Here is a 23623-nt window from a genome sequence, read left to right on the forward strand (position 1 = left end):
AGACCAAACTATACAAAAATCTATGATTTAAGAAGCACATACTCTACATTATCTAAGATACCAGCTTTTTTTGTTAGCACACGTATGGCATAGTGAATGCAAGTGTATTAGTCTCTGCAAGTGACCATGGCCAGTACAAATGGCCATGTTCTAATGAACTTATGCAACCACAAGGTATAGTATTGCATATGCATGTGATTATGTTCAGTACATCCACATACTCTCAAAATTACACAAACCGCAGTATATAATATAGTGCATGCAAGTGATTATGGTCAGTACCTCCATCAACATGCTGACAAGCTTATCCAACCACAAGGTATAGTATAGTGTATACATGTGCTTACGGTCAGTACATCCTTCAACATACTGACAAGCTTACACAACCACACTGTATAGTATAGTGTGTGCATGTAATTATGGTCAGTAAATCCTTCAACATACTGACAAAATTATACAGACCACAACGTATACCATAGTGTAAGCATGTGATTATAGGTTCATAGATTCATAGGTAGGTACTAGGCTATCGGCCCTAGGGCCTATACAAGCCTAGCCAAAAAGGTACCCTGGCTTTCGCCACCCAAGAAAATTATTTTCCTCTGCCCCTGTCGAGCAGAGCCACAGAGGTGATCCCCGGGGTGAATTTCCTAATTCCCATCCAATTATCAAGATTTTTCTTGAAGAGTGCTAATGAGGAGCTTTGTTTGATATAGATAGGTAGTCTGTTCTAGAGTATGGGAAGTCTCTGGGACAGGAATCGATCCCTCCAGCATGTTCTGTTTATTGTGGTGACAAGGTTTAGGTCCCTAGAGCATGTAGCTCGGAGGGATTGGGATTTCTTTAAGTGGAGCATGTCCAACATCTCTGGGTTTGACATAGCTTTTTATGTTAGGCATAGATTGCCTCTGAGCAGGCAATATGCGACGGAGTAAAGCTGGAGTTTTTTGAGACGGTCTGTGTTGGGCATCTGTTTGATGCCAGTAATCCTTTTTGTGAGGTATTTCTGCAGCATTTCCAGTTGTTGTAGATGTCTTGTGAGGTACATACCAAAAGGAACATTGTACTCTATAATGGGTCTAATGAGTGACAAGTAGAGGGGAACAATGACCTCTTTTTTCCTGGATGAGAAACCTTTTGTGATGAGGTGTGCCACGTAGAAGGATTTTCTGACTACTGTGGCAATGTGATTATCAAAGGAAAGACCACTGTCCACCTGTGTCCCAAGGTCTGTTATCACACGTTTGGTGTTAAGTAGACTATCACCTATGTGGTAGCTCATGGGTATAGAGTTTTTACCAAAGGGGATGACAATGCCCTTTTTGGCATTGAGCTTGAGGCCATGGCTTTGACACTAGGAGTCTGTCTCAGTGATGCCCTTTTGTAGGATGTCCACATAATTAGGAGTTTCAATTATGGCTCCTAGTTTACAGTCAATCTACGCACTTCATTAGCAAAAGACCTTCTGTGTTAGTCTGTACTTCAGAAAAGTAGATACCAAACAGGAGAGGACCCAGGACTGAACCCTGTGGTACTCCACTTGTCACTGGTCTGAAGTCGGATTTGGAGTCTGCTACTTTCACAGTCTGGGTTCTGTCAGTAAGCCAGTTGGCAACCCATCTTGTGACACAGGGATTTATACCTAGATTAGTGAGTTTATCTATAATTCCACAGTGGGGGACGGTGTCAAAAGCTCTGGCGAGATCTAGATAGGCTGTGTAAACCACCTTACCCTCGTCTTCGGCTTTGCTGACTGCTTCAAATAAGTCAATCAGGTTTAGGAGACATTATCTGCCTTTTATAAACCCGAACTGGGTGGGGTCCAGAATTCAAAGATTACCAATGTCTTTGTTTTTAAGATCCATGATAATACATTCCATGGCTATGCAGACCAGGCTCGTTAGGCTAATGGTGCGGTAGTTCCTGGGGATCCGTGGTGGCTCCCTCTTTGTGGAGTGGGGTAACCATCACTGTGTGCCATTCAGTAGGCACAAAGCCTGTGGTGAGGCTATGATTGAACATGGTGCTTAGATGGGGTGCCAGTTCATTCTGTAGTTCATGTAGAACGCATCCTGGGATGTCATCAAGTCCCATGGATGCTGTGTTCTTGGCTTTGGAGAGTGTGGTGTTTACCTGTGCAGCCGTGATTACAGGAACTTTGCATTCTTCTGGTATAGAGATGGGTCTTTTATGGGGTGAGGGGGGAAAAGTTAGCACTGAACTATCTGCCAGGATGTTGGCAATATCAGTTGGTTTTTAATATTTAGTGCCATTGTGCTGTAACTCAGAGTAGATCTGAGTGTTGCCATTGAGATTCTTGACATAGCTATAGAATGCTTTGTGTTGTCTTTAGAATCAGTGGTGATTTTGTTTTCATAACTAGCTTTGGAGGATTTTATGAGGGATCTCAGCTTCTTACTGAGGCTGACCAGGGAGTTCTTCCAGTCATGGGATTTTACTCTTTTTTGCAACAGTTTCTTTCTTCTGTTGTAGAGTTTGTTTATGGCAGGGGACCACCAGACTGGCTTCCTTTTTTTGGAGGATAGCATCTTGGTTCTGTTAGGTCCATGTTAGATCCATGCACTCATGTAAGTGCTTATAAATTGCATTTGTGTAGGATTCAGCAGTCATACCTCTATTGTCTGTCTGCATGGGTGTTGTGAAGTTTGCCACTTCTGTCTTAAGAAGTGTGAAGTTGACTTTGGAGAAATTTTTTACGTTGCTTTCCCTAATGGGGGGTGGGGGAGAGATGTGGATGTCTTGGCTGATTAGCTTGTGGTCGGATCTGACCAACAAGGAATTGACCTCTGGTGTAGAACATCGGTCGCCCATGTTGGTAATGACCAGGTCTAGGATATTGCTGCCCTTGGTGGGGGTGTGGATAAGTTGATCCAAGGTACTGGAATTTATGAATTCTAGAAAATGTTGAGCAAAAGAGTTGGTACATGAGTAGTTTTCCCAGTTAATGGTGGGGTAGTTGAAATCACCCATTATTAGGGTGTTGGGTTGTACCCTAATATTTTCCAGTGTATCAAGAAATGAGGAGTGGGAATCCTGGAGCATGGTGGGGGATCTGTAGCAAGTTATAATTTGGATGGCAGTCTTGCCCAGAGTTAGTTGCACTTGGATAATCTCGGATGCATTATGCTGAGCAACTGGCCTGGAGGTGTGGATATCCTTAATGAATATGGGCACGCCTCCACTTTAGTGTTTCAGTCCAGGTAAGGTGGCCGAAAGGTGTGGTATAAATTATAGCCTGGTAATGCAGGGGTGCTCTCTGGAGCCTTGAACCAGGTCTCTGTTACTGCACAGATTTCTATGTTCTCCATTTTAAGGGGTGCCTCGAGTGAATACATTTTGAAGTTTAGATTTTAGTAGCATTACCCTCAGATTTTGCTTACTTGTACCTGTTACAGTGGTGAATCTGTCATTTGAACCTTGCCTAAAAAAGGCACTATAGAGGTGGCAAGAACCTTAGCCAGTATCCGGAATCCCAAGGGGGACAGGTGCAGGCCATTTTAGGCAAAGCATTGTGGTTTGTCGATCATGTCATCCCAGGCAGACAGATACTGGATCCCCTTAGAATGATACTAGAAGTTTAGCCAATTGTTGAAGTCAGTCATTTTGTCCTTGTACTGTGGTATCATTCTGGGTGATGGCATGATGCTACTCAGGGCTAGGGTCATACCTGCCTGGGCTACAAGATCGGAGAGCTCTTCCATCTCTTTGTCTCATTGTCTCTTTTCATGTAGTCCAGGGAGGTATGTCTCACGTGATTCACACCAACATGGACGATGACAGAGTCATATTTGTACTCGTTGTGGAGTGACCTGAGTGCATGAAGTATGTGGTGGATCCTGGCACCCGACAGGCAGCTGACAGTAACTTTCTCCTTGTTTAGCCTGGTGAGAGGAACATCAGTGTGCCTGACTATAGAGTCACCTATGACTAGAGTGTTGGGTATGTTGTTATGCCTTATGGGCTGTGTTTGAGTAGCACACTGAGTTTGTGGGCTATGTGTCATTTGGGTTGTGGTGGGGGGGTGGAGGTTGCATGCGTTTCTGCTTTGAAGGTCTCTGTTGCTTGAGCAGATTATTATTGAGAGCCTCTGCAAATGTAGGTGTTTGTTTTGTGTTGTTATGTGTGTGTTTTGGTGGTGTAGGTTTTGAGGGACTATGTGATGAGTGTGGTGTGATTCAAGTGTTTATCTTCTCCTCTTGACTGTCTAGTCCAGTCTTGGGTGAAGAGAGCTTTGCTTCCAGTTTGGCTATATAAGTGCATCTCTCACAGGTTGAAGTGTTGGGTGGTAGGAGGAGAGGGTTGTCTGTGCACATGAGGCCAGTGGCGGCTGGTGACTTCAAATCAAAGGGGGGCTTCAGGAGACAGCTGGATGGGTGGGGTCAATGGGAATGGGTGTGGCCAACTAGAAAGGGGAGGAGCTATGCTCAAAACCACAAAAACTGTAACTTTAATTAAATACTCTGCCCTGGGTGCCAAACCATCATTATGAGAGTTCAATCAAGACAAAATAAAGTGTAGAAGAAAAAACATATTTCAATCCATTGGCTGCATGACAGCTTACTTAATATCTAGATGGAAACAAAGAGGTTGTGAGGCATGAAAAAATAAATTACTTTTTAAATACATTACTGGAATGCTAGTCAAAATCAAGTATAAGAAAAACAAGCAGCACTCAACTCAAACCACTTCTCCTTGTAATCCAGTTGTAATTATAATTTATATTCAGCTTTATTAAAGTACCAAGTAGCATGCTGAAAGTAACAATCTCTATGAAACTCCCACTTGTAAAAATGTTTCTTATCCAAAAAAGACCTGCTGCCTGACAACAACTATCTACTTGTTTCATGGGGAAAACATGATCAAAGTAAAAAATGAAAAGCAAACAGGAAACAAGCTCAACACACATTGCTTAAAGGATTGCTGCACAGGATATGGACCACACATGATAAGATTGGCATTCTGTTTAGTTTGCAGGTAAAGCCTGTAATGAGCTCTTAAAATAATGTAATCCTGTCCTTTATTACAAATACTGTCATATGCATTTCAATACCCAAGACTTATATGTTATCTAGTTATGTAAGTATTCTCTGCATGGCAACAACAGAAAAGCTTTCAGTGTTGGCAATTCTTTAACAGTATGCTTATTAAAACTTACTTGCATCTTACAATCTCAGACAAGCTTACCAGATGGTCATTAAAGCACTGCTACTTAAACATAGAGCAAGAGGAACTTTCTGAATAATAATAAGCATAAATCAACAGTATAAAAATATGACAGAAACCAGAACATTCTGCAAAATCAAGGACAGATGAAAAGCCATTGTAATACTTGTATCTACCTTGGATGGGGGGATAGTCTGCACATTTACCCTGCATAACTGCTCCTTGCCTTGCTTGGACACATCCAGAGTCACTATATGGGGGAGTGGGGTGCAACAAGTATGTCACAATTTGAAATGTCTCTGGCTGACTGCGATGGCCCTGACACATTTGTCACACCTCTCAACCTCAGAGCAAGAAATCTGGACAAAGCCATACATAGAAGTAGGACAAAGACCCAAAAATAAGGACAATTTTTAAATATTGCTCTTATAAACTTAGAAAGATAATAGAATAGTAGGTCTTGCATTAGTATGAATTTTCTGAAGGGTATGAAATCTGAAACTGAAATGTCTGTCATTATTTTCTAACTTCAATCTTCAATGATTTGCCACTAATTTGCCAAAAAAATAAAATTTTATGAAAAATGGACCAAAAATTTGATGCAAAAATATAAAATAGCCACACAATACAGCTAGGAACCTGTCAAAGAAGGGACACTTTTTAATATTAGTACTGCTAACTTGAGCAGCTGACAAAATAAAAGAATCTACATGCATTTCAGAAATAAAAGTAATCTATAACTGATTATTACAGTTATTTATTAATTGTAAACCCTCCATGTTTTCTTCCAAAATTGCCATTTTGTGGAGGGATTATTAGGGAAAGAGCAAAATTTTGAGCCAAAATCGGGGACAGTTAAGAGGTTTGGATATGCCTAATTCTATAAAGCAATTTATTTGCATGTACCTCTCAACCTGTTAATGCAGGAAATCTGGACAAGGCCAAATATATGGGGGGAACATATAAACAGTGCTAAAAATTGCTCTTGTATAAACTGAGACAGTTGATCGAATAACAGGTCTTGCTTTAGCATGCATTTTTCTGAAGGTTATGAAGTCTGAAACTCAGTGTCTGTCATTATTTAGTGACTTCATTCCTAAATGATTTGACAGAAAACCACAAATTTTATGAGGAACAAACAAAAAATAAGAAGCAAAAATCTATTCATTCTGCAAAAATCTGGACAGTTGAGAGGTATAGTTCAGCCGGAGCTGTCTTTGAGTTTGCTGCCCTTCCCCTTTCACAAAATCATGGTCGAATGGAGCTTCCCCCCTACAGCCATTCCAATGAACCATTATTTGGCTATTTCACCCCATTTACCATAAACACTAATGTGTATACTGCTTTACTTCTGCAATGATTTGGACTTCATTTAAAAGTTTTATTTTGCATTTTACAGCGCAAACACTAATAAATATCATATCTGCTAAACAAAGCAATGCAGTCTCACAATGAGAACAGACCTAGCATTTAAACTTCTCTGCCCTTGAAAACCCACAATCACTGAAACAGCATTGAAACCCACATTCAAAGAAAATACATTTTGCCAGTGGCAGATTAAATTTAGGTTTGGGCTGTTTTCAAATCACAGGCCCCTTGCACACGAAACATACACATGCTCTTTCATACACCTTCCTGATTGTATTAAATTATATTCCTTGAACAATACAGTACAGTTTTAGAGGGTGTTTTAAATTTATTGTTTTGAAATTTTTCCAGTAAACAATGAAACAAAATGCATGCACCAGTAATGACAAAACTGCCCAATTCAGAACATTTCCATCATAAAAGTCTACTCAAACTTCTACAGTTCAACAGTATCAGTACATATGCACAATTTCTGAAGAAGTAAAAGTCATCTAAATAACTTCACATTAAAGAGATCTGTAACTAATGAAGAGGTTGCTGCTATCAAACAACTTTGTATTTCATTGTTTCATCTACAAATAAAGTACCTGTTACCCTTGAGGAATAAATTGCCTATCTTACACTAAAAAAAATGATAAGCTAGCAATATTGCAATAGGGAATGGATGGCAAACTGATAACTGGTTCATAGTTACTAGGTATCTTTGCCAAAAAGGAGTGCAGCATCCACCCCTTTTGCAACACAGTACAGTATCATCAATGCATCTATTTACTGTGGGAGTAGAACCCACAGCCTTCTGCATCAAAAGCAAGTATACTACCTGTTGTACTATTAACAATGCAAGCAGACTCAGCATAAGCAGCACGAAACTTTTGCTCCCCTGCAGCTCTCAGCACCTTGTAAAATCTACTCACTCAGTTGTATCTCTGAACATTGCAGCACAATGAAATCTGGAAAAAGCCAAAGTTTATTATGTGGGGGACAAAAGCCCAAAAACCAGGGACACATTTTAAACATTGCTTGTATAATGTTGGAAAGTTGCTAGAATAAAATGCTGTGTTGCCACCATACATTTCACTGCCAAGCCTTAAACCCAGGACCCTGTGCAAAACAGTCAGAGCAACATACCACTATGCCAAATCAGCTGTTTTGTGAAAGAGGAAGACAGAAACTTAAATGGCTACCATTTAGTGAATTCAGTTCTCACCATAGCACAGCTGTCAACCTCTTAGCACAAAACACCTGAACAAAGCCAATACAGCATCTAGACATTCAGTGAATTCAGTTCTCACCATAGCTCTCAACCTCTTAGCAAAAAAAAAAAACCCGGACAAAGCCAGTAATGGGGGAATATAGCCCCCAAACATATTCAGTGAATTCAGTTCTTACCATAGATCTCAACCTTAACACAAAACCTGGATGAAGCCAATAATGGGGGAATACGGTCTCAAAAATAGGGACAAATTTCAAATATCTATCTTATACACTTAGAAACTTGCTAGAATAAAAGCTGTTGTGTTACCATGCACTTTCTGAAGAATATGAAGTCTGATATTCAAATGCGTGTCATTTTTAACATTTGTTAACCAGGAAAGTCTGACTTGGAACAAAAGCTAATTTTTAGCAGAGGCCCAGGGAGAAACACTCCAGACATGTCTTTGTAAGATGGGAGGACACTAGAGGAAACAAAAACAGGGAGGGCATACAGACTCCACACAGAAGGTAAGGCACCCCAGGCAAGAATCAAACCAGAGAACATGTAGCTGTCAGGCAACAATGCTACCACTGCACCAATGCACTACTGGCTTTGCAAGGACACGCAAATACAGAAACCACAGATTTTATGAGGAACAGAACAAGTATGAGGGAAAAATCTGCAAAATTTTTACAAATGGTGTTGGGTAGGGAATTCAGGCTCTTGCCACCTAGGCTCAAGGTACAGGGTTCAAGCCTTATTCTCTACCCACCACCGTGTAGCACCTGGGGCATTTCACACACACACACACACACACAACCTGGGACTGATCCATTCATTGCAGCACTAAGTCCTTCCTTGCACTAGAAAGCCCTGCAGCACTAAATCCAATCCTACCTTTGTTCGTTGAAGCACTAAGTCCTTCCTTGCACTAGAAAGCCTGAGAGATGTCCCCGATGAGACTCCCAGCCTGCCAGCATTGCAGTCTGAGCCCAGTAAGACTCCCAGCCTGCTGAAGTTGCAGTCTGATCCCTTTCCAGTGACAGTCTATGCAGTTACAACTGCATAGACGTCTGGGATCTCCGCACTTGAATGCTTCTTAATCCGGACTACTGCTGAGACAGTCTGTGCATGCTCCAGACTGATTCAGCAGCAGTCTGGATATCGGAAATGCTGCTAGCACGCATGCGTGAAGGTCCGCTACTTGTGATCATTTTTTTTTCTTTCTTTGTATTTTATTTTACTTTCTTTCTTTTTTTACAGCTGAGAGGCTGCAGTCCAACAGTCCAATAGCATGGGCCACCCCTGACTAAAGATCCTTTGGCCACAGTTTCTTACTGGTTTCATACCTTCAGGGTTATGAGATTGCATCCATCTGAAAACCATGGGACAAAAATGCACTTGATCAACATACAACAATATCCTGGAGGTGTGAAGAAACCTGATGTATCATTTTAATAACTGTTATATATATTACTAAGTGATAAAAAATAAACACAGATGTTCCCATGGCTTAAACAGGTGACTGCGTACCATTTGGAGCAAATGTAATGATATATGTAATGCTACTGCTTGACAATCAACCATCACACATCAACACTCTCTGGAACATAAATGCCATTTTACAAACATTTGCATTAACTACATTTAATATTCAATATTGCATTCTTTTTTTCACATCATACACCCCAGTGCCCAAAATAACTACCATAAAGGTATGTTTATTATAACAAACATTTACACAGAAGTGTACTTGAACACCTACAGAGCCAGGAGTTGCTGAGTTATGATGATATGCCCCTACTGTCTCCAAGAAATCATAATACTTCAAATAACTACTAGATGCTGTGATGAAAGTAGATTCTGCCAGCACAGCTAGCTGGAATTTTGTAAATAATTATATGTCATTTGTGAATATCAAACTAATTTATACAAGATGCTGGTGTTACAAATGTATTCAAACTGTATGCCATGTGTATATCAAACTGCTCTGTACAGATATTTGTGTTGAAAAGGTATTTGTAAAGTGCTGTGTTTAATTTCTATCCACAGTGTACCCTGCTGGAAGACAACAGAAATGTATGTGACTGTTTAAATGCATAAGTTAACAGAGGAAACTTGAGGGATAACTTCAGTCCAGCAAACGTTAGAAAAATATTTGAAATTAAATTACTTTATAGGCTACACCATAAAGGCTACACCATAAAGATGGTATATTTCAGTTTTCAGTGCAGCTAGAGACACAAGGTCTGTACTGGGAAACTTTCTGTATTGTCCTTAGGGTGAACTAATTACTAGTCTTGAAAGCATTGAAGGAATGCAATTGTTTTATGACTTCTGGCATCTGCCAAAGATCTGAGCAAAAGCCCTTGGATGAGTATTTTTGCAGGTAGATGCTAAATGCCACCAGCTGCCAGCAATGGGGATTTTGACCTGGGAACTACAAGTCAGATGACAAGAAGTGATGTCATTCTGCAAGTTATCCTAGGAGTAATATTTGAGATATTATTTTGAGAAGTCTCTTAGTGAGACAGAGCATTCTGCACTCTGTCTTGGACCTGACAATGACTAGAAGATCCATTCACTACATCTGCCTTGCTCTGTTAGTAAGTTCTAGTATAATTCTCTTAGATTCAGTCAGGAATATAGTGAAGCTTAGTTTAGATATTTTTCTTTATTTATTTGAGTGTCCTGCAATGTTCTTTTAAATATTTCCTGTGGTTTTGAATTCTGATGTCACTGTGAATATGTATTTAGTAATGTCTTGTTCTTTTATTATTTATTATTAAATATATTTAAACCTTTAATTGTGACTAATATGTGTAGAGATATTTAAGTTTTGAGAGTACTTGCATATTTATTTGCAGGGACAGGGACACAAAGCACTGGTTGAATAGAAAGGGTCTTATAGGTCTAGGCTTGTTTGCTCAGCTGTGATCTCAACTCAGTAGCTGTATCAGTGGGGAGTCTTATTGGCGATCTGGAGAAAGAAGGAGAAACCAGCTCCGGACTAACTGTGGTCTCTGTGTGCTCTTAAGGGAAACTGCACTTGATACAGAGAGCTGCATCTAGAAATACTGTGTGTGTACCTGTCATCCTTTCAGTGAACTTCCCCCACTGTTGCCAATGGTGAGGATTAAGGCTCCATGATTACTGATTGACAGTGATGGGTCATCACGGACACATATGGAGAAATACATACAGAGTATTTGCCACTGCAACTCAAAGTGACTTTGAGACAAAACATTTTTTCCTCAGCTACAAACTCAGTGTGCACAATAACTAACGTGTTTATTTTACACAGACGTCTACAAAAGATGCTGCAGATCAACTCAGGGATGAGTGACCATCCTCCACAGACTTAAGAGTTTGGAAGGAATGCATAATAATAATAACTAGAGTGTGTAGACATTATACAAACTACACACATTATAGCAAGCTACATTATTGCAACTGTCCAGCCTGAGGGGTCTTGACAGCCTATTTCAGAAAATGCCATTGTAAACTCAGGATTATAGCTCTTTGTAAGCATGGTGTTGCTGCTTGCTTCATGAATGATGGCACATCAGGCAATCAGTTTTCTAATTTTGTGAATGATTGCAAAATGTTTACTTTGGACATTACTATATCTTTTGATGGGCAACCCTATTAATTCAAGCTGACTTCTCAGTAGCCCTTAATGCATTGGTCTCTTTCTACTTTAACTGATGTAATGCTCTCTACCTGGGGCCAGCAAGTAATGAAAACATGTGCTGCCAGGCTGCTTACTGGTATACTAAACTGCAAGCTCATTCTGTGATTGCACTGTCAAGTCCAGTTCTGTCTCATCTTCAAAATCTTTGTGTAAATCTATTTGTCCAGAGAAGGACTGGATCACAATTACCATGGGATCTCATAACATTGTGGTGCCCTTCCTGAGCTTTGTGTTCTGCAGTGAAGTACATCAAATATGGTTATGGTGTCTCATTTGTGATGGGTTTTGCTCTTTCCACTCTCTATGCTCATCCTCAAGCATAACATGCTTAAAATAGAAATATGGAAATACCAGTATCCATGATGAGGGTAAAACATTTCTCAGGAAAGACCCAAACTGTATTAGTATTTTTAAACTCATTTAACAGACAAAAAAATATATATATATATATATTAGCCCTACCCTGGCATCAGTATTCATAGGAATGCACACTAACAAATAGGCACTATTTTATTTAAATCCTAAATTTATAGCAGTTTACTATTCTGTTAAATGACGTGTTGCTATTATTTTACCTCAAAAATTCTCTTTAAGAGATGACTGACCCAGTCTCACATTAATTGAGGGGAGAAGTCCACATGCCCCCTTCTACTCTTGCAACATAACTTCCATTCATTGCAGTTGATCAATATTTTACTATCACAGTATCAAATTATTTATAAAGCTTTGTGCTTCTTTTCATTTTATTATATGTTTTTATATTATTTTATGTTAATTTCTGTTGCTTTAGCTAATTAAATAATTACATTTCTGAATTTCTCCAACTCACAGACTACCTCTAACTTCCTGTTCTTTGTTACTGCTTTTTAGCTAACAGCAGAATGTTATGAACTAATTTTATATTATGCCTATTAAGTTTAACATTTCCCAAAATCCTCAAAAATATATATAATACCAGATGCAATGAAATATCACTCATAAATAGTAACCTTAGCATGCTTTCAAGCACATTTGTAAATATTTCTAGTTCAGGACATGCCACAAAGAGAGTCTATATTACTAGATCGGATGTTTAGGTTTTCGAACACCTAAACATCGAACTGGTAATATTGAAACCAAAAACCGCGAATGGTGTAGGGAAAGAATTCTGTTAGCCATGAAAAAAAACAACTTTAAACCCAAACGAAATGGGGGGCAATGCCACCCACACCCCCGCTAACTAAATATACCAACTCCGAGATTGCTCTACAGTAGACAAAATGGCAAAATCTGGCTAACGGCCAAGGGAATTTTTTCCTTGCGTTAAATCAGCCATTCGTGTTTTTTTTCTTTTGATGTTACAGTTCGATGTTTAGGTATTTGATAACCTAAACATTCGATCTGATAATATAGACTCCCACAAGGACATGTAGCCAGTCACCTTCTCCTAAACCCAATATCTTCAATATCCTGCATTTACATTTGAAATAAATTCTGAAGCCTCACCAGAATAAAGAACTATATATGGAGGCATTTCTAAATAAAATAATAACTCTTCATGATTTCCTGGTCTTCTTGACATGCTGCATTTATATACATCGTTCTTTGGTACACTGAAACTCCATTAACTTAGACAATTATCCTTCAAAATAGCATTACTGGGAGCTTAAACTTGAACCAGAACTTATCTACTTGAACCATCAGTCTCTTCTTCAAAAATCTGTATTTATCTTGTATTTAATTATCCACTTTACCAGTCAAACTTCATTCCTATCCTATTTTCTTCTTCCCCCTCATAATTTTAGCTTATATTAATAGACTCTGAAATCTAATTATTTCCCTTTTTTCAGATTAAATTTAATCTAACATTCTGCCCGTGGTATTACTTCTCATTTCAGATTAAATTTAATCTAACATTCTGCCCGTGGTATTACTTCTCATTTCAGATTAAATTTAATCTAACATTCTGCCCGTGGTATTACTTCTCATTTCAGATTAAATTTAATCTAACATTCTGCCCGTGGTATTACTTCTCATTTCATATTAAATTTAATCTAACATTCTGCCCATGGTATTACTTCTCATTTCAGATTAAATTTAATCTAACATTCTACCAGTGGTATTACTTCTCATTTCAGATTAAATTTAATCTAACATTCTGCCCATGGTATTACTTCTCATTTCAGATTAAATTTAATCTAACATTCTGCCCATGGTATTACTTCTCATTTCAGATTAAATTTAATCTAACATTCTGCCCATGGTATTACTTCTCATTTTAGGTTAAATTTAATCTAATATTCTGCCAGTGGTATTACTTCTCATTTACTCTGTAAGTAATTCCAATACCTTAATCCAGTTTTCTTGTTTCTCCAGCTCTTAAACATATTTCACTTCGGCTTATCATTTTTTCCTGGCACTTATTGGTATTATCTCCCCTAATCAACTTTGTATGTGTAGTTTCCAAACAACTTCCAAAATTATTGATCTATGCTCATTATCATAAAAAAGATGCATTCTGCACTTTACAAGCTTGAACAAAGCTCAGCTACTTCTAAATTTCTTACATATTGTCGTGGTCCTTCTAAAGTATTTGCCAGCATGAATTATAGGGACCACATATGCACCTTGAAAGCAAATTTACATACCTATGTTCCATAACGTGTCCCCATTTTCTCTGGATGCAAAATTCTTTCCCAACTATCCCTGGGATGCTTACATCCCAATATAAATTCTCCATCCAGCTTTGAAACACTGCATAATATTTCTTACAGATGAAATGGAAAAATTGCCATACAGGTAGAATTTGATGCAAAATAAGCATTCTGAGAGCCTGTACCCATTGATCAAACTCTAATTCCGAATTCCATTTCTGGAAATGTTTCTGTAATTTTTCCTTTAAGTTCCCATGCATCTACTGCCCTTTTCATTTTATAAGATAATCATAACTCCAAGTATTTCAGATTATTTATCCACCAAAGGAGTTAATGCTCCAACTCTAATTGCACAGATGGCTCTCAGTGTTAACTGTTACAGTTTTCATTTTTGATCTATTAATGTTATAACCAGAAGTCTTAACATATTCATACAGAGCTTTAAAAAGACCCTGTTAGTCTCTTTGTGACTCAGTTAAAATGATCAAAACAGCATTCACAAGAAACCATATTTTCATTTGGTAATGCTTGCATAGCATTGTTGTGCTGACTGGCTGATATAAATCACCATATTATGAAGCCTTCTGCACCTACACACAAGCTGACAGTTAAAGAAAAAACTGGCCTTCCAGATGATACACATTTCAACATCTTATCTGGGGGACCCCTGACACCTTTATCTGTGCAATCAATGTAACCAAGTACTCTAGGGAGGTGTATGACTTCATATATACCTTTCAGGAGTGACATAATACAATCCATTCATGGCCACATGATGATCACCTGGTACTTATAGATTTTTGATACAGTCTACAGACTCACTGCATATGACTGTCCATCACAGTGACTAATACAGGAAAGTGTAGTATGGGCAGTTCCTGCATTGTCACCGGAATGGCATTGAGATATCCGAGGCACCCATATAAATCATAAAGAACATGTTTTAATTACATAGGGAATGGAATATATGCTCCACATCTTTTACACAAAGCCTGCACCAGGTCCTCTGAAGGCAGCACGTATTGATTACCACCTGGTCAGAGTGCTGCAGCAGATATAATCTTTGATAGCAGCTGATGGCTTGCAGTCTTGCAAGACAATGAGATGTGGCTGGCATTATGTTTTCGGCCATCTGCACATTTGCTCATATCACTCTACTAGATAACAAAGATATGACTTAATTTCAGCAATGAAAATAGTTTCTGGTAATATTCACCAATTTTTCACTTCTGCTTTCTGCGAGTATAGCATCACTCCATTTGGTTTCAGAACTGGATATAATGCTTAGGGTGGCTAGTAAATGTGTCTTATTTTACATTTGCACAATACTGCTACAACTGTTTTTCATTAAGAATAAGAACTGCCCTGCAGTAAGTTTCCAAGAAATAAATTCATCCATAACCTCACTACTGTAAAAATGTCTTCAGCCACTTCTCAAACATCTACCCCTGCAACTAATCACCATATCTCAGTTCCATTCACATTAACACAGTAAAAAAAGTCAAAAACTGAACAAGCAATGAAAATATCCTTATTGTCAGCAACAACATCTACCTCCACATAACTCAAGCCCCTGGAAATGAAAAGAAAATGACAATTGCATTACATGCAAAAAGGAGTTAAAGTTCCAAGTCTGGGCTGAATAAGTATTTTACCATAATATCAAACTAAATATGTGTGAACATAACACACATTGTACTACTAAAATAATGCTATGAAACTATCTGAGGGTATTGCAAAAGATCGACATTTGTTTCAGAAGTATAGCCTACCCTGCCATTATCACACAGGGTCACCAATTCATAAAAAATAGAAAAAAAAAGTACCTGACATATTCAAAGCCCTGTTCAGCGGATGACTTGTGCAATTACCACATATCTTGAGTGAATGAATGGGAAACAATAATCCAAACTGTATAATAATAATAATAATAATAATACCAATAATGCATACAATGGATACATGGACTACACAGGGATCAGCTTTGAAATGTCTGCTACAATAGATTTAAGGAATGAATTTCATTTTGAATGGAATATCCATGACTCATGAAATGAGATTTCTAATTGTACAGCAGAAGATGTTGACTTTATCTCATGTAAGACGTCTGGTTCTTTTCTTTATGCATAAGATCTACAAATGAAAAAATCTAATCTCTTCACTTTTGGTGGTAGAAGTATGCAGTTTATCACCTAATGAAGTAATATAACTTTAGCCAGTAATTTATGACAGAAAACTCATTTACAGTTAAAGCAAGCATTCAATAGTGCAGCCAACTGTCACATCAATATTTTTATAGCTTTCACACATAAATAATGAAACAATTTTTAAGGAATATTTCCTTCTGGGAAAATCATTACTTGGTTGCAGTATACCTTTTTGCTTTAAAAAGATGATTTATGAGCTGATCAGGTTAGAAAATATTTGACACCATAGCACTGAGAGTTGGAGCCCTGACTGTGATCAGAAGACCTGCATTCAAGTGATAGGCCTGGGACTCTAGTTCCAGCAAGCATATCTGAGTGGGAGGCGTAGGCAGATAGTCTGAAGCAGACATTGTGATTACTGGAGCAAGTACACAAAAAACACACTGACATCATTATGTGCCATGTACATGGGGTTGAATTATTGGTAAAATAAAACACCACCTTGAGTATAACGAAGAACCAAACACATTGACTTATTCATAGATATTATACCAGTTATACAGTTGTTAAGATATTGATTCAACCACTAATTATTAACAAGAATTGAATGGTTTTAGTGATTTGGCAACTAGTATATATATGCATCTTTCTAATTCCATATTCACTAAGAAATGAAGATAATGCCTATCATACCTCTCAACTGTACAGATTTTTGCAGATTGTCCAGATTTTTGCCTCATATTTTTGGCCCATTTTTCATAAAATTGTGGTTTTCTAGCAAATCATTGGCAAATTGTTTAAGATTTAAATCAGAAAAGAATGACAGATATTTCAATTTCAGACTTCATATCCTTCAGAAAGTCCATTCTAATGTAAAACCTGTTGTTCTATCTACTTTCGAAGTTTGTAAGGGCAATATTTAAAAATTGTCCCTATTTTGGGGCCTTTGTGCCTCCATTATTTATGGCTTTGTCCAGATTTCTTGCTCTAAGAGTTTGAGAGGTATGCTGACTATCTGTCGATGTCTTTCTAAGTTCTTACTCAATAAAAAATGTAGGGTTCTCGACTATTAGTGAGAATTCAAAACAATCATGTCACTGTACAACTGAAAATATAGGTATATAATTATTCTGGTATCGCTGGTAACAATGTTAATGTATTACAGCATTGTCTGTACCTAATCTCAATAGCAGCTGTCAGTTTTTTATGTCAAACTAAGAGTTTCTCCACTAAATAAAATATTTATATCACATCTAAGTTCAAACTATAACTTTAAGGAACAAAGCAGGTAATTATTTCTTTGCAGGAAGGCAAAACAAATAATGCAGTTTTAATAGGTGCAATCTGACCATATGTTCACAAACTAAGAAGCCAGGAAAATGCCATTTCTATCTTGCAAAATGAATATTATCATTGTTAAAACCATTTTTGTGGCAATGTCACCTTCTAATATATATTCATTGAGCTATGTAGTCATCTATTTTAAGCCAAAATAACCATATTAATTAATATTTAATGTATTTCAGTTCACTTTATTGATTGCAGTCCTTGAAGGTTCTGTAACAGTAACGCATCCTTGACCCAAAATGTACTAAGAGCTCTTAGAAGATAATATCAAACATCTCATTAACAAGAAGTTATACAAAAAAATCAATTTCCATGTTCTTCAGCTATTAGTTAACCTATGCACAGAAATTCCTGACAACACCTTTCGAATGAATTGCCATATTTCATTATGGTATTGTAATTTTAACCTAGGTTCTATAACACTTCATGTGATAAAACTGTGACTAAACAACACGTGACAGTAATCATTAATTTCAGAACAATTAATTTACTTTAACCAGGAGTACCAATACAAGGATAACAAATATGTCCTTATGAAACCTAACATTTTTCTACAAAGACAGTTGTTCCTAATATCACTGCTTTATTATAAACATGCAGTGCCCATAAACAGTGTCATGACTCAGTCTATAAGAATAAATGACACAATGTTGAAAAATGAAGTGGTAATTCTTACAACATATTCTTCATAAAAGAAAAGCTCAAATAATACATAACTTTATTCTGATAAAAAATGTGAGCAGTATGCTATAATAACTTTGTAAGGGCGCCTGTGAGATTTTTTTTCTCATAGCCACATCCTACTTAATGCAGAACCACTTAAGTCCATCTTTACTAGGAAGTCAGTATTTCCATTTCACTGATTTAAACTATTTCCTAACTAAAACAATATTAACTTAGATTTTCAGGGCACTCAGCACTTCATGCATATGTCCTGATATTCATTTTTGTGTATATATGTACAGACGTCATATAATTTACAATGCATCATTCACAATGTGCATAATGTATTCACCCACATTGTTATATAATTCTTGTAGTGTAGCAGGAACAGTAAAATGCAAAAGTTTATCCAAATCTCACAAACACTGGAATGGCTGCCAAACAGACTGTACAACTGATAAAGCTGTGCATTCATTTTCAAAATGAATACATGTATGGCAAATGAACATTAATATGCAGGATATGTGTGTGGATGAACAGATTTATATTTGAGTATATGTCTGAGACTTGTATATTCTGACACACTACAACACAGACATAGCACTGTAATATTCACTATTATAGAATTAGTATGTATCATTATAAAATACTTGATGCATTGTGTCCTGGGGTAGCTGCACAAACAAGCAGGGTTTAATCTGTGATACTTCAAATGTTAAAGAAATATTTGAAAATAGTTTTATTATTCTGTATTACAACAATGCCATCTAAAATTAATTTGGTATTATAAAGCACGGTTAGAAAAAAAAAAAAAATATATATATATATATATATATATATATATATATATATATGTGTGTGTGTGTGTGTGTGTGTGTGCTAGTTTACAAAACAAAGCTAAGTAATAGTAGAAGCTTACCTGATACTATATAGCACAGTTCCATCTTTAAAAATCCTTAGCAGTTTATTATCTGTTGTGACGTCATGGAAATTTGCTCCTTTCTCATTGGCAAAGAATAAATCTGGTTTCCAGATGGAATCCAACATAGAAGGGTCCAAATCCAGGGAATTATCAGGATATTCACTGTAAGACAGTCTTGGATCATTCCATTTCTGCCTCAGAAAAATATTAACTCTGTAGTCCTGCATGAAAAAAGAATGTATTCATCCAGATCATTATATAATGCTTGTAGTAGAACAGAGAAATAAAACAGTGGAACCAAATGTCAGAAACACATAAATGGATGCCACATAGGCTTCACATACCAATAATATTGCTCAGACTTAATTCAAACTGAACACATACCTCAAATCAACACAATAGTTTGAGTATACATCTGAGACTTGTAAGTCTTACTACTACAATGTGACACAGACACACTGGCATGCTTTTCAAACATGTATTAACCTTTGTTATAGTAGCAATGACTTTATGTTGACTAATGCTGATTTGGCACTCCAAACCCATGTAAAAATGTGAAAAAGAGGTTTAACGATGACAAAAGTGATGTTTTAATAGCAGAATATAGGTCAATATCCAGTGGTTGTTTGGTTTATTTTATAAAATTTATACTCTACTTTGCAGATGACACCAAGTGAAAATATTCTTGCCATATTGTTAATATAACATTTTTAATCCCTTTTTCATGTTATGAAAACTTATTTTTCAAACATAAGCACAGCAGCAGAGAATTTAGCACTGCTGCCTTACAATATATTATTCCCGAGTTTGAATCTTGAATAGGATACCTTCCTATGTGGAGTCTGTATGTTCTACATGAGTCACCATGTCTGCACTGTTTTTGTTGGGTACTTAGGTTTGCTTCCACATCCCAAATTTGTGCAATGGTTGATTTGGTACTCCTCTAAATGTTATGTACTATTGCAATGTGTCAGCAAGTATGTGTGCATTAAAAAATATCTGCTGCCCCATATGGAATTAATTTCATTGTCTTGCATCTCCTGAGTGCTGGTAAATGCTTTGGCTTCCCTGGGACCATGCAGTGGGCTACGTCAGTTACTGGATAGTGAATGAATGAAAGAAAAAAGGAGGTGAAACAATAAGCCATATTAGAACAGCAATATTTATTTGGCTACAACTTAAAGAAAGCTGGTAGCCTGTATGTATTTATTTATTAGTTTAGCCATTTTTACAATATTGAAAATATACTGATCTACAATAAACAATTTTAGATGTGACCAGAGTATAAAAACATAACAACATAATATACCCAAAAAGTACAAAGTTGGCTAACAGCACAGTACAGCCTCAAGAAGAATACAAAAATAGGCAATTAAAATTAGGTGTTAGATTGCCTCTAAAAAAGAAACGCACAAACTAAAATTGCAACCTAATCAAAACAAACAGAAGCAACAAGAAACAAATGCAGCATGACCTCAGTTTGATATAATTACTTTTGATACCTAGAGAGAAATTGAAAAAAAAAATGCATAGTAAAATGCAACATTAATGAGAAACTCTTATAATAAAAACACCACAATCAAAAAAGCAATGTTCTTTGGTCAAAGTGATGTAGTTCTGTTCCCTTATACTCAGTTGTTTAGGAAACTCTCCATCATGACACGCCATAAATTGGAAATGTTTATTTTCCAAATCTGGCATAATATTGCATTGTAAAAAGACACCACAGTAGGGTAACTCACTTTAATAGATTATGATTCTCACCTTGTATGCCCTTCATTGCTTCAAATCCTTACAAATCATTGACCCCTAGTGTCTACGCATTGAAAGACAAAGCATTGACCATGGCCTGACAACTCATGTTTAATTAATTACATGGGTATCTGAGGAAAGAGGTAGAGGATGATGAGTTTCAGCACCAGTGTCAGTTTGATCATCCTGGAGGAGCAAGGGAGGTTGACAGTCCCACAGCATTGTTAGCAATTAATGGTGATCTGATGTACGACCCACCTGCAGAGACCATGTTGGCTTCAGCTACATCAGTCAATGGCCTCCCTGATGAACTGAGAAAACAGGAGGTATGTATGTGGGAACAAGTACAGCTCCTCTCCCTGACCAAACAGACAGTGAGTCTATGAGCAGCCTGGGGAGAAAAGTGTAGGCCAGTCTGCAGGACTCATAGCCAACCCTCTCTGTACTACCTGACTTTGGTCACCACATAGTAAATGGACTGATAGGGTCTCCTAGGAAGGAATGAGTAGACTGTTGGGCTCTTTTCTGTCACCTACCCTTATGGAACAAATGACCCAGCTGGTGCAAATAGTGAAACCACCAAGTAGGATATCACAGAGTTGGTGATGGAAGTAAAGAAATGAACTGATTATTTGGTTCCCACCAGGTAAGAAGGTGGATAGCAACACGGGTACTTCAAATGAGGCAACCACACAGCCATCGAGAAAATCGAATGGGTCTTACTCATATCACTTGAATTTTCCCTTGCCAGTACGAGACAGCTCAACCACGAGAACAGGGACAAAGAAAGGGAATTTTCAGAACAGGGGAAGAAGTACCACGAGGTACAAAAGGAAGAGCGAAGACAGTTTGGACAGTCAATGGCCTATAAAAAAGGCATTCCATCAACAAGTAAGACATTAGTAACTAATTTATTTAGTCATAATTTAACAGAATTTGAGTATAATGTTTTAAATAAAGGACTAACGTTCATTCTTCTGATATGAATATTGTAGACTTGATCCTAGATGTTAAGATGTTTACAAGGAATATAATGTTAAAATCTATGTATAAACAGACAGATGATGTAAGTTTTTGTAAATTTGTGAAGCCTAGTTGTTATGTTCCTAAACTTTCACCAGTGGTAAATGCATTTGAACAAATTTGTGTAGCAGACATCTATAAGGTGTATAATGCTGCACAGTGCAATAAGAATGTTCATAATAGATGTAATCTTAGTAAGGAAGAGTTTTCTGCTTTACTTGATCTGGAGAACAATACTAAACTAATTATACGACCAGCAGATAAAGGGGGTCGGATTGTAGTATTGGATAGAGGTGGTTATAATGAATTAATGTATGAAATGTTATCAGATAAAAGTTTTTATCAATTAACTACCTTACAGTGTGTGAAGGATATGGTATATTCTATTAATAGTGACATTAAATTGATGGGTGAATATGTTTTTTTAAGCAGTGAATTAGTGAAGTATTTTCTGATGGACAAATATGTTATACCCCAGATACAGGGACTGCCCAAGCTACACAAAAGTATGATCAGGCCTCCTATGAGACCAATTGACTCAGGGGGTGGGTGGTGCACGGAACCCATATCAATATACTTGGATGCTAGGTTAAAACCTTTATTTGAGAAATATAGAACTGTATTATGTGATACTGAACATTTTTTACATGACTTGTATGAATGTGCAGATAATGGAATGAGATTGGATGAAGCATTATTGGTTACACTAGATGTAGTTTCTTTATTCACTGTCATTCCTAATTCTGTAGGCATTGAATTACTGAGTAAGTTATTATGTTCTAGTAATTTATTTGGAGGAGAAGAAATAGCTTTGATACAAGATCTCATGAATATTGTATTAAAAAATAATGTCTTTATGTTTGAAGGCGAAGTGTACCACCAGAAAAATGGTGTAGCTATGGGCAGTTCCTGTTCAAACAGTTATGCAAATGGAGTAATGCTAGCCTGGGAGTTAGAATATGTGTTTGACAGCCCATATAAAGACTTGATCATTTTGTACAGAAGGTTTGTAGATGATCTCTTTATTTTGTGGGGAGGTACGGCACTTGAATTGAAAGCTTTTGTTGACTATATAAATAATACTACTATATTTTTGAACTTCACAATAGATTACCCCAAATCAAGCATTAGTTTTTTAGACGTGTTTATAGAGAAGGATGCAGGAGGTGTAATTTCCACTGTTACATAGGAAGGAATGTTATGTTAGTAGTTTGCTCAGTAGGGATAGTATGCATCCTAGTTATGTTTTCACTAATGTGACACAGAATCAATTTTTTAGAGCCTCCAGATTGAATGTTAAAGAGAGAGATTTTGAGCAGCAAATCCACACTACCAGTGATGAATTGAGGCAAAGAGGTTATGAAGAGAAGATTATAGAAGGATATAAGCATGAGGTTCAGCAATTAAGAAATAGTAGGGCTAAACCCTACTTTTCTCATAGAGAACCAGTGACTAGGAAAGTATTTAAGAATAACACAAGGTTGGGTATGTGTATTCCTTATACCAGGGATGTTAGGAAATATACCAATATATTTAATGATCATTGGAACATACTTATGACAGATCCACTTGTGAAGGATATAGTGGGTGAAATACCACAATTCACTTTTAAAAACAAGAAAAACTTGAAGAGGAGACTTTGTGCTTCTAAATATGATTTTTCCAAGGAGACTATATATGGAACTGTATCATGTG

General features: G+C 37.1%; 1 protein-coding gene across 1 annotated transcript in view; it reads right to left on the reverse strand.

Annotated features, from left to right (window-relative positions):
• GLRA2 (glycine receptor alpha 2) overlaps positions 1-23623 on the reverse strand; it is a 1310903-nt gene that overhangs the window by 1011194 nt on the left and 276086 nt on the right. Inside the window, exon 4 of the mRNA XM_044072525.1 lies at positions 19151-19374. Within this exon, the coding sequence (XP_043928460.1) occupies positions 19151-19374 (224 nt within the window). The remainder of the gene's footprint in view (positions 1-19150; positions 19375-23623) is intronic.

The sequence above is a fragment of the Protopterus annectens genome, chromosome 5.part0 (assembly GCF_019279795.1).
Source record: "Protopterus annectens isolate FY-2018-M chromosome 5.part0, PAN1.0, whole genome shotgun sequence".
Taxonomy (NCBI): Eukaryota; Metazoa; Chordata; order Ceratodontiformes; family Protopteridae; genus Protopterus; species Protopterus annectens.